The sequence below is a fragment of the Triplophysa rosa genome, linkage group LG14 (assembly GCF_024868665.1).
Source record: "Triplophysa rosa linkage group LG14, Trosa_1v2, whole genome shotgun sequence".
NCBI lineage: Eukaryota > Metazoa > Chordata > Actinopteri > Cypriniformes > Nemacheilidae > Triplophysa > Triplophysa rosa.
In genome coordinates, this window is record NC_079903.1 from 6,790,492 (window position 1) to 6,802,481 (window position 11,990).

Consider the following 11,990-nt stretch of genomic DNA (forward strand, 5'->3'; position numbering starts at 1 on the left):
AATTGTAAGAGCATTTAGAAAACAGCAACGCAATTCCCTGTTCGTCGAAAAACGACACCAAAGGAGTACCCTGCGCGTTCAAAAAGTGACGCCGTGGGGCGCTGACCGAGCGTAAATATGTGACGAGTCGGGAGTGAGAACAGGTTGGTTTAATGCTAAAATACACTACAAGACTTTTGCTCAGATTTTGCCCAAATTTTCAGTCTGGACTTGTTGCAGAAAGTCTGTGCCAGTCTGCAGATTTGATCAGTTAGTGTGTTTCTATGTGAAACTTTCAAAAAGTCTGCAAGTGTATGATGTCTAGTTTAAAAAAATCTGTTAAGATTTTAAAAGTCTTGTAGTGTATTCCAGCCATTATGATGTAAGTTTGTATTTGCAGAAACACAAATGAGATTTGAAACATATGGTAGAGGGCAAACCATTTTAATAAATTGAAAGCCTTTCCCCCACACAAAGCTGTCATGGTATCAAACTGCATTAGAAATATTCATGTATATAGCAAACAAATCATATGTACTTCCCTGTCTGATTCATTTTTGTAGCTCTACATCAGTCATTCATTTTACTTTCATGACATGGAAAAACTACCAAGTGTGAGCAAATGATGACAGAATTTCCATTCAAGAACACTTAAATCCATGATAAATACTAAACATATCGCAGACTAAACATTAGTTCTTGGTTAAATCTAGTTAAGACTGGATCTGGCACCCCTCCTTCTCTTCAGGAAATGAGCCAGTCAAAGGTGCAGAAAAAGTCAACAAGTTGTTCAAGCTTTGAAGTAGGTCCTGAGGTTGCATGCTGGGTTTTAAATGCTGTGTTTGTGCAGGGCTAAGCCGTGGAAAAAAGTCGGCGTGTAACGCTTGTTTGAAGTTAAGAGACCTAATCCTGTGTTTATCAAACGCACCCCAGCACTGTTCTCAGTGCCAGGAGAACAGCGAGCTGTCGAGAAGAACCAAAAACACCACACCACGCTCATACACATGTGTCAATCTCCTACAGTCTGTCAAAAACATTTAAATTTTACATTTATGCATTTACAGTAGCAGACACTTTTATCCAAGGCGACTTACAGTACATTCAAGCTTTACATCTTATTCCCTGGAAATCGAACCCACAACCGTTTGCGCTGCTTACGCAATGCTTTACCACTGAGCCGCAGGAACAGAAAAACATGTTAAGATCATATTTTTGGGTATATTAAAATTGTAATAATACTATATTTTCATGAGAATCACATTTCTTCCATGCAGGTTCTCATTAGTTATCCTAAAAAGTTGTTATGTAAAACATGCTTTTTACTTATAATTTGTATTTTCAAGTGAAATGTGACCTGGATGTGTGTTTGAAAGAAAACTTAGCACACAGACTCAAAATGAATGAGGAATGAGGAATGAGGAAGTGATAAAATAGGATCTCATTGTGATTTAGGAACTAAAATGCATCTTGGTTTTTGTTATTTAGATCTTTATGATAAAAATGTAATATAATGTCTAAGCATGAATAATGTTATATGGAAGAGGATCAGGAGCCAATCTGCAACAACTCTCATATCCATCATAATATCTAGGTAGTGTGCTTATTTAGTAGGCAAGCTAAGAGTAAAATCAAAAGTACTGTGAAAGTAAAGGATTCCAGTGAAGTGTGCGTCCACACATCCGTTTTGGGCAATATTGCCCACAACCCATTGCGCAACAGAGCGAAGTTGTCTTTCGAATTTCAAAACGATGACTAACGCAAGGTTAAAATGTATAAACCGGAAGATACAGTGATAGTGAATGCTAGTGGGTTTAGCTTTACATGCAACAACAGTACAAGATGTGAGATTAGGATGCAAATTTGGGATAGCCTAATATACGCATAAATTTCTCAAATGTATTGTTTATCCTAGGCAGCAGTGTATATTTTAGTCAAAAATGTAACAAAATATTCAATATTAGGGACGAAAATGATTCGTTGTCTGTCTTCCTCTTTTGAAGTTACTGCTTTTAATGCATTGTCTATGCAAATGAAGATTTACATAAACAATAACTCCTTTTTTTAAATGTTCAAAAATCATGTGTTTTATACAGTTTGTTATCATGTTTTTATTGTGTTTTATTATGTTAGTTAGCTGTATTTGTTTAGTTATTATAACTTAATAAAAACAACCCAGCTGCACTTTGATTGATATAACTTGGAATGCACAATAAAAAACGTGATTTTGAACATGTTTAAAAACTGAGTTATCTGTTTTTGCAAATTAACTCTTCAAATAAACTGTAGCCTATAGACAACACATATTAAAAGTGACGTTGCATGAATAAGCGTTGAGGTGTGCAAAAGTGAGCTTCTCATTACACTTTCTAACCTTGTATTATTTCCGCTTTTTGGTTTTTCACATGTCGAGCTAACCTCAAAACACGAGCGGAGCTTGAATTTAGAACATCAAGGCTCTCCTCACAACATCCTCATAACATGTTTCTTCACATACAGTATAAAGCAACACCTTGTTGCACATTCAGATGACAAAGGTCTGCATTGACAGTTCCTGCAAAAAATATTACATCCGTCATTATGTCACAATACGCAGATATTTCACAACTTCAGTTACCCCAAACCAACTCGGTTTTGCCTGCAGCGGATGACTTATTTTCAATGAGAAAGTGGAAAGATGCGGTGTAATGAAGAATGTTTGAGGGTTGCTGAGCTGGTTGATGAAGCTCAGCTGATATGTAGTGAAACAGAGTTCGTTTGAAACTCAGATCACAAATGATGGGACTTCAGTGATAACATTGAATTGCAATTGATAGAGTGTCATCTTTTTTTAATTTAGTAACGCACATTTACAATAACAGATAATTAATGTTTTTTTTTTGTTGTTAAATTTTTGCGTTACAATATTGTGTGTCATAGAGCAATGTTTTTTTTTTTACAATATGACATCTGTTTATTGGTTGAGCTTGCTTTAGAAAGTCCTAGGGTTTAGCTTTCCCACTTTCTTTCTTAAAGGGACAGTTCACCCCAAAACGAAAATTCTGTCATCATTTATTCACCCTCATGTCATTTCAAACCTGTATGACTTTCTTTCTTCTGCAGAACACAAAAGATGATATTTTGAAGAATGCTGGTAACAGCAGATTTAGATTTTGTGTCCATACAATAGAAGTGAATGGGGACCAACAGTTTTGTTTAACAACATTCTTCAAAGTATCTTCATTTGTGTTTTGCAAAAGAAAAAAGTGATACGGGTACACATGAAGAGCAATCATTATTCATCTCTAATAAATAAATATATCCATCTATCATTTAAAAAGTTTATTTTCAAGTGAAGTTTGCGAGAGAAATAAACAGTGCATTACGACAGCATCAATGTCAGTGCAAAGTTAAATACAGTATGTATAAAGTGCCATCAAAAGGGTTCAGCTTGTTAATACTATGACACTTCAGGCAGTCAGTGTGTGTTCTCATTTGACATTAGGAAGATGCATTAATGGTTCTGTGTACTTATATTCCTATTAAATAGTGGTTATATTATCGAATGTTATTTCTACATTGACTTACCATTTCTGAAAAGTAAGCACATTCACATACATTCTGGTCTACTTTAATCTAGTTCCAGTTTTTACTCCACACTTTCCAAATGTTTGCATATAATCCCATTGAAAACAAGTGTGCCGCCCTGCGCTGGGTTAAAGTATGTCTGGAGTTAAATCCCTCTTGAAAGGGCACAGTTTACACTTTGTGCTGAGCCATATTAACAAACCCAATCTGGGAGTGTTCCACATGTCACACAGTGCTTGGTTTCACTTAAACCCCCAAGATGGGACGTGGGGCAGGTACAGTAGCTCTCCATCTGTCCTTGTATCTCCTCATACGTTAGATTCATTGTGGAACATCTTGTTCTTTATGGACCTCAGACTGAACTGAAGGGTGGAGCTCGTTTCCGAATGCAAAGCCTCGGAGAACTTCACATCAAGGGTACGGCTGGTCTGCGACTTCCTCTTGATGGAGTTCTGTATCGTCTCTGAAGTAAAGTAATAGACGATGGGATCAAAACAGCAGTTGGACACGGCAATGCACAAAGCAATGGGATAGATGGCCCGGACCACCGATTCCACGCCGCACCCCTTTAAGGTCTTCGTCCGCACTAGGGAGTAGAACACCAGGTTGACGTTGTAAGGTATGAAGCAGAAGCAAAAGATGGACAGGTGGACGATGATCATCCTCAAAATCTTTTTCTTGTTCAGCTTCCCGCCCCGGCTGATGGTCTGGGGTCTCCTCAAAGTCTGGAGCACCATAGCGGAGCAAACCACGTTCAGGATCAGGGGGATGAGGAAGCCCACCGTCTCGATGAAGATCACCACCTTGGATAGATGGCTCTTCCACTGTTTCGACGAGAAGTTCTCGAAGCACGATGTCGTGTTGTTTTGCATGTTGGTACTGGTCAGCAGGAAGCCCGTCGGGAGACTTCCGGAGAGCACCAGAATCCAAACGGCCACGCAGACAATTTTGGCGTTGCGTTTGGTCCGAAGCCCCCTGGAGCGGAAGGGGTAGACGATGGCGAGGAAGCGGTCCACGCTGATGCAGGTGAGGAACAGGATGCTTCCGTACATGTTGGTGTAAAAGAGCGAGACGGAGAGCTGGCAGAGCAGGCTGCCGAACGGCCAGTCCCGCTGGATGAAATAAAAGACCCGCAAGGGCAGCGTGAGAACGAATAACAAGTCGGACACCACCAGGTTTATCATGTACGTGGTGGTCTCGTTCCTCAGTTTCAGGGAACAGGTGAAAATGTACATGGCCGCCACGTTGGTGATGAGTCCCACCATGAAGACGATGCTGAAGACTATGCTATAGAGGGGATATTTAAAGCCGTCATTCTTCAGGCAATGAGTGACGTTGCTCACCTGCAGAGAGCCGAACTGGGTCGAAACATCGTTTGGAGAAGTTGTGTTATACATCTCGCCGTGAAACAAAGGCGCACTATGGGGTGGCAGTTGGGCGAAGACAAAACAATAAGAGGATTTCCCTCAGTCCAAGATTTAACAGGGGAAACAAAGCATGGGCGACAGATGGATGGCTTCAAACTGCAAGGCACTCCTGCCTTCGAGGATGCATAGATCTCTTGAAATGTGTTCGCAGCGAGTGATCAAACGCTTCACGCCGGCAGTCTTTAACAAAGCGTGCTGGGTTCTGCGGGGGGGTTAGCTCATGTTGAAGGCATTTTTCCCCAGAGACTGGAGCCAGACCCCAACTACCTCTTCCCCTCCCCCTTCTATTTGCCCTTTCCTCAGCCACCCCACAGGACTCTAGCCCCAAGGTTAGAAGTTACTCACTCCAAAGTTTGAAGTCACGCGGTCTTTCCCTCCAGTTTAACTTGAGCAATACCACATGAGTATCCACAACAAGTAAATCCCATTGAAGAAAATCAATCTCCTTCTTGTAAACAAACTCCAAATGATAGTCTCTCTCCCACTTCTTGCAGTATCCTTCAATTAGTCCCGTCTTTGTTCTCAGTCCGGAAACCTCAGAGCACCTGCAGAAGGCGTACAGCACATCGTGTTTACGGTAAAGTGCTAGACATGCAGTCTCGGTCCTGCTCTCTAAGCGTGTGACAGTAGAATGAGCCAGTCTAGCTCACGGCTTCCAGTGAGGGTCTGTTTCCTGACCCACCCCCTTCCTTACTACTCTGTCTTGGTATCTCCTTCAGCAACAGCCTTGGGGGCTTCTGGGCTGTGTGTATTGAAGAGGCGGGGTGGGAGGCAGCAGCACTGTGAAGGCTTTTACAAGTGTTATCATGCCTATTGACTCACAGTGGCTCCTCCCATCTCCTGGATAGTTCCCTCCCTCTGTGAGAAAAACACCAGGCAGACTGAAATGTTTTTTTTTATAGTGTGCAAGGTGCAAATTATAGTTTTATCATCTGTTTTACAGTCTTAAATGTGTTGTTGTGTTGTTTATCATCAAGCCTAAGCGTTTCTTTTAATACTTTCTTTTAAACGATATTACTCCTAAGATCCTTTGGGAGGAATACACATATATATGAAACAATTGTTGACATCCAGGACTAAAATATAAATAATAAAATTAAAAGATAAAATGAAACATTAAATGAATGTGTGAATGAAAATAAAATAATAAAACATTATTTTAATAAAAATAAAATGATTACAAATAAAAATATTTTATAAAAAAGCCAAATGAAATTAATGTTGTATATTTATAATTAATAATGTACACATTGAAAATCTTTAACACAGTCTTTAGCTAATTTAAACACAAAAAGTGCTATGATTTTACCGTACAGTAGTCGTGTCAGATGGTAAAACCAAGGTACTTTGATGTATACCGTGGTATTGAAACTACTTCACTAGTACTTTTGGTGGATTTCAGGGTGCTCCTGAAAATACTGTGGTAATGTTTTAAAACCCAAAATAGCATGCAACGTTTACCCGTAGGTATATTAACCATGGTTTTATTATAAAAATGTAAAAGTTGTACCATGTTTTTTTTTTGACAGATAGATTACAATTTGTATAACCTTGGTCTTATTATAGTTAGACCAGTTAATGTGTGGTTACAATGGTTTACACAAATAAAACCACAAAAGTATGGTTACTATAGTTAAACCATTGTTCATTTTTGTAAGGGGTATATAGTTGAACTTCATTTAGGACTATTGATGTTTTACGTTCTCTTAGCATGCGACTCAAGTCAAAGTTTCTATTTAAAACTGAAGTATGCAATTTTTAGACGTTCACATACTTTCACCAGCTTTAAAAGCAGAGATAACCATGAGTGTTTTCATCATCAGTGAATTCCCTGCAAATATATGTGTAAACACTGTGGCTGTATGGTGCTGTCAAAACATTGCTTTGTTTGTTTGATAAATGCAACTAGACAGCCACAGCAACACCAGCTGAACCAATGGCGTGACTTTGGGGCGGGACTATCTGTTTGCCCAACCACTGGTTTGTCCAACAAATGTTTGGAAATTCATTATTATTTTTGCTATTCTGTCTAGTAGAAATAAGACTCTTGTCCAGGATAAACAATCGAGACATTAAGGAGCAAAATTGAACAAACATACAACTGCAAACTGTGCTTTCCCAGAGCATAGCTGCAGTCAGAAGGCAGACCAGGGAAAAACAGAGGAAGTGCAAGCAGCTACCTCAGCAAAACTTCCTTCTGTTTAGATCCCTGAAGGCATTTGTGATTATACACCACACCCCTGTGACATATTGCATATAACCTATGACATATTATGCAATATCACAAGAAACTGGTCTTTAGTCAGGTAGTTAGAATGACGAACCTGTTTTATGTCACAGGATAAAAGTGAGAAAGCTGATTGCTGAATGATCGATTTACGGTTTATTTGTTTATCTTAATTCTGAATTAGCACAGTTTAAAAATTAGCCAAAGTCCACTTAAAGGAACAGTTTGCCTAAAATAAATGAAAAAATAAATTTCTTTTATCCACGACTTTCTCTCTTCTGTGAAACACAAAAGAAGATATTTTGAGAAGTGTCTCAGTGGTTTTGTGGTAGTCAATGGGGTTCAATGTTGTTTGGTTATCAACATTTTTCAAAATAGAAGAAAAAAGTAATATAGGTTTGAAATGAATTTTAATTTTTGGGTGAACTATCGCTTTAATGTAGACGTGGATTGTTATGCACCAATTAATCCTCAAATGATGATGCGGAGATTGGGCAATATGACAATATTTTGTTTATTTACTAAACCTAAACAAATAAAGTTCCTAAAAATTCTGAATAGATTTTAAAAACCTTTTAAATGCTGTCAAATCTAATTAGACAATTTTCCTCTGGCATGTTAACCGTAGCATCACGGTACCTTGTAAGCGTCACTTTCCGTCAAACTGATAAACCATGGAATCCTGATTAGCGGAAATGGCATTAGCGAGCCATTAAGATTGTTTCTTAATGCTTTTACCATTTAACCATTATGCAAAACATGCATTTTATGTAATTGTGTTAACCTCTAGAACATTATGAACATCAATTAGAGGCAGCATGGGCAGTTCCGGAGAAGATAGCAAAAGCAAGCTTTAAAAGCAATAAAGGCAAAAAGTTTGCACCCTTCAGAATTCATTTATGGTCCTGAGACTTCCACAGGAAATATTTGTTTATGTTTTAATATTTAGACCATTTTACTTAATTATTTCTTATTCATTTTCTATCTATAGATGGATGCATGTGCTTGGCCCCAAGTTAACTTCCGGTCTGTGTTTGGTTATAATATAAAAAATTATTTTATGTTGATATTAATTTATATTAATATTTTATTGTATAACATTAAATTAAAACTATTTAAACAGCGATAGATTCTTTGCGGAGGTCTCCCGGCAGTTAAGTTTGGGCCACATAGCGTTTGTTTATGTTTTTGCCGCCAAAACTGTCTATACAGCGGCCAAAGTGATGTCCAACTTTGGATGACATCTTCATTGTTCTATTCAATTATTTTATTAAAGACGGATTAAACATTTTATGCATGTTGCTTTGATGTGCTTCGATGAAGCTCAACTTTGAAATGAATTTAAGGATGCTTGGCAAAAAATTATACAAAACACATGACTACAAAACATTACCACATAAGAGGATCAACATAGTCAATGTTTGCTGTATTTTATTTATAAATATTATTTACATATTCTAAATAGTATTTGTGTATTTTATGTTTTATTCTGTATTTTTGTACATTCAAGTAAAACCGATATTCACTGATTGTCACGGTTTCATCTGTTCCCGGTCTGTTTCCCTTTGTTCTCCTTCCTCCAAACCCAAGGACTGCAATTCCCATGATTCTCCACGCTCCCACACCTGTCTCCAGTCAACAATCACCCACACCTGCCAGTGTTGCTAGAAGGGATACAGCAAAATCTGGCCATATAATTAAAATAAATTACATTAGCTAATGCCTTCACCTACCCCAACCCTAAACCGAACCTTACAATAATAAAAAAATATTAATCAACTGTTTTCAGCATGACAAAAAATATGTGGCATTGAAGTGCGCATGCCCAGTGGAGGTGTATCCCTTTTAGTCAAAACCCTGCCAGCGATCTCCTGCATCATCTCCGCTCCATTTAAACCCACTCTGTTATTTTATTTTCTATGTGTAAATTTAGTGGGTTGTTAAAGTCCCCGTGAACCGGAAGTTGCGATCGTTTTTACTTCTGTATTCTGACACATTTCCGAGTGAAAAGGAATTTCAAAGGATAAAATTAGTGGGCGTGGTATGCATTTTCACTGCGAATTGATTGGATGTGTAAAACAGCTGTTGCATTGATTTTGAAATGAAACTGGCAGCAGACTGACAGTTGAAGGGGAGGAGTTAATGGATGCTCCGGTCAAGCCGTCTAGTTACTTCATTTGAGATGGATAGTCATTTCAGGGCGGAAGTGCATTTTCAGATTTTAACTGAAGATTATGAGGGCATGAATTTTAAAGAGAAAAGGACGCTGCAATATTTCATGAAAAAATAAGAATTGTCATTTTTAATTTCACTGGGACTTTAACAGTTTCCAGTGTAACTAATAAATGCAGTGTTTGTATCCCCCTCTAACTTAAACATAATTTTTTGGGTGTATACTTCAGTCGCTGTTTGTTGAGTTAACTCAAAAACGTGCTTGTGATAGGTTGCCTTATCATTTTAAGTTGACTCAACTTTTTTTTCAGTGCAGAACTGACACAAAAGCATCAGAAGCAGTCTGTGCATGGTGACACAGTGAAATATGTTAAATGTTTTGTGTCCATTGTTCTGTTTTCCCAGTGGGCTCAACTAATACAAACAGCATCAAGGTCAGGGAGACGTTTGCACTTAAAAACAAGTATTGTCTGCTGCACGCGAGACCTCATACAAAACCATTCCACCAACGGCATAAAAACAATGCGCATGTGAGCAATGTCACTATCTGTCACACATGTTCCAGGAACACAATGCATCTCATTTTAATGGCAGGAAACTATAAAAGGGTTGTGAGGATCAACCAAGATATTCAAGATATTGTTTATTAATAATGTTTATTGTCTGTCGTGTGGAACACACTGTTGCTTTATATTTCTCAATGTAAACCGTATAAGGATCTTGACCGTTTTATGTAAAAATGAATGAAAATCATAATTTTATTACACCTATTAAATATGACAAAATGAAAAAAAATGGCTTATTGACCTCACAATAAAAAAAAGTTTCATAAAAAATGAATAGTACTTTGGAAAAAAAATATTACGTTAAGTAGAGATGTGACTCTTTTACTTGACATCTACTCAATTCAATTCAATTTTATTTATATAGCGCTTTTCACAATGTGCATTGTTCCAAAGCAGCTTTACAGGAGCAAATAAGAAAAACACAGAAAGGTAAAACACAGCACAGTGCATGGTGTTTATAGACCAAGCAAGATCATTATAATAAATAATATCTAATAAATAAATGAATAAATAAATGCAGAAATCTGATTTTATCAAGAGTTGAAAAGTTTTGCTGTCTGATGTGTTAACTTTTAAGTAGCTATGAAGGCATTGTAGGATTACTCTTCAGATTATTTTTACAGTATTTGTCACCCAAGATTAGATTATTCTGTAACCAAAACTGTTGCATTTAAAAACAAGTATTGTCAATTTATTGTCAGCTAAGAAATGAGAAAAAAAAATATTTTTTCTATTTAAATATTGTGTTGGTCATGTGATCAACCACCATGACACGTATATACTGCATAATAAAACTACAGATTATATCACTGATATTTCTGCATTAGTGCGTGCACACACGCGTACACACACGCACACAAACTGACAACAGCTCGGTTTACAAAGTGCACATGTGCGGCACTTATCTGTTGTGGTAAACAATTTATCGGAAAATCAAACATGTCTGCTCTTTGCCACTGGTCAGAATATTGCATCAGCAGACAAACAGGTTGACAACTTGCTTGACAAGCACTAAATATTTATCCTTATAGACAGCGGTCTGCACATAATGGAGAAAGAAATCAATATCATGGATACTGAGTGGTGTAACATGTAGTGCATATGGGTTTATTACAAATGGCAATCTATGTGGTTATAGGACACAAAATATCTGACGGTTGCTTCATGCAAATCTAAATGGTTGGAAGGATGCCAGACGTTCATGCAAACCGTTTAATACTGTTTGCAAACCAAACATTAGAGCACTGACAGTTGATGGGGTGTAGTTTTATAAAGGGTCAGTTCACAAAAAGAGGAAATCTCTGTTTCTGCATCAAGCAAAAGTGTTACAGTTAAATCGTTAGTTATAATAAATATGAAAATCAACAAACAACAACATCTGACTGCTGATGTTTTGAAAGTCTGTACATTTTTAGTAGACTTTAGTGTATATACAAGGTACCGTATGCTTGTAGCTGGCAGTCCCTGGAAATGTTGGGGCATGTGTTTTTCTCAGAAAACTCTCACAGGCAAGAACTTGACTTTGTTATTTTCTCTCAGTCCTGAGGAACACATTTCAACATTGTGTTGAATCTGTGAGAATCAACCTGTTTGAACAGGCTCAAGAGAAATTGCATTCACAGGTCCATCGCCACACATTAGCAGGCGAACTGCTGCCATCTAGCGATGATATAATGCACATACACACAACGAAATTTGGCAGCGTTTACTCACCCACACGTCCTTACAAACCCGAATGATTGACTCCTTTTCTATGAAACAGAATATTAGTTACAGAGAGATGCAAGAAATCTGACTTTCCTCACTTTTAATAGGAAATATGGTCGTATCATACTATTCTTAATAATTCATATATTTTGAAACATAATTTAATTTAACTTTAAAGTCCCAGTGAATTTAAAAATAAAATATTGCTGGGTTTATAGTAGATTATCAATGTGGGTCGTTTTCTAATTAAAATTCATGTACCCTCATAATCTTCAGTTAAAATCTGAAAATGCACTTCCGCTCTGAAATGACTATATCTCAAATGACGTAAACTAGACGGTTTGGGCG

General features: G+C 37.5%; 1 protein-coding gene across 1 annotated transcript; it reads right to left on the minus strand.

The window, feature by feature from the left end:
* Nucleotides 1-3,074: 3,074 nt before the first annotated feature.
* lpar6a (lysophosphatidic acid receptor 6a) lies at nucleotides 3,075-5,836 on the minus strand. The gene has a single exon (XM_057351023.1). The coding sequence runs from the start codon at nucleotides 4,938-4,940 to the stop codon at nucleotides 3,852-3,854; it is 1,089 nt and encodes a 362-aa protein (XP_057207006.1). The 5' UTR covers nucleotides 4,941-5,836; the 3' UTR covers nucleotides 3,075-3,851.
* Between the last annotated feature and the right edge of the window lie 6,154 nt (nucleotides 5,837-11,990).

Excerpts from the sequence above, each read along its gene's own strand:
- lpar6a (XM_057351023.1), bottom strand. The coding sequence starts at position 4,940 with ATGTATAACACAACTTCTCCAAACGATGTTTCGACCCAGTTCGGCTCT.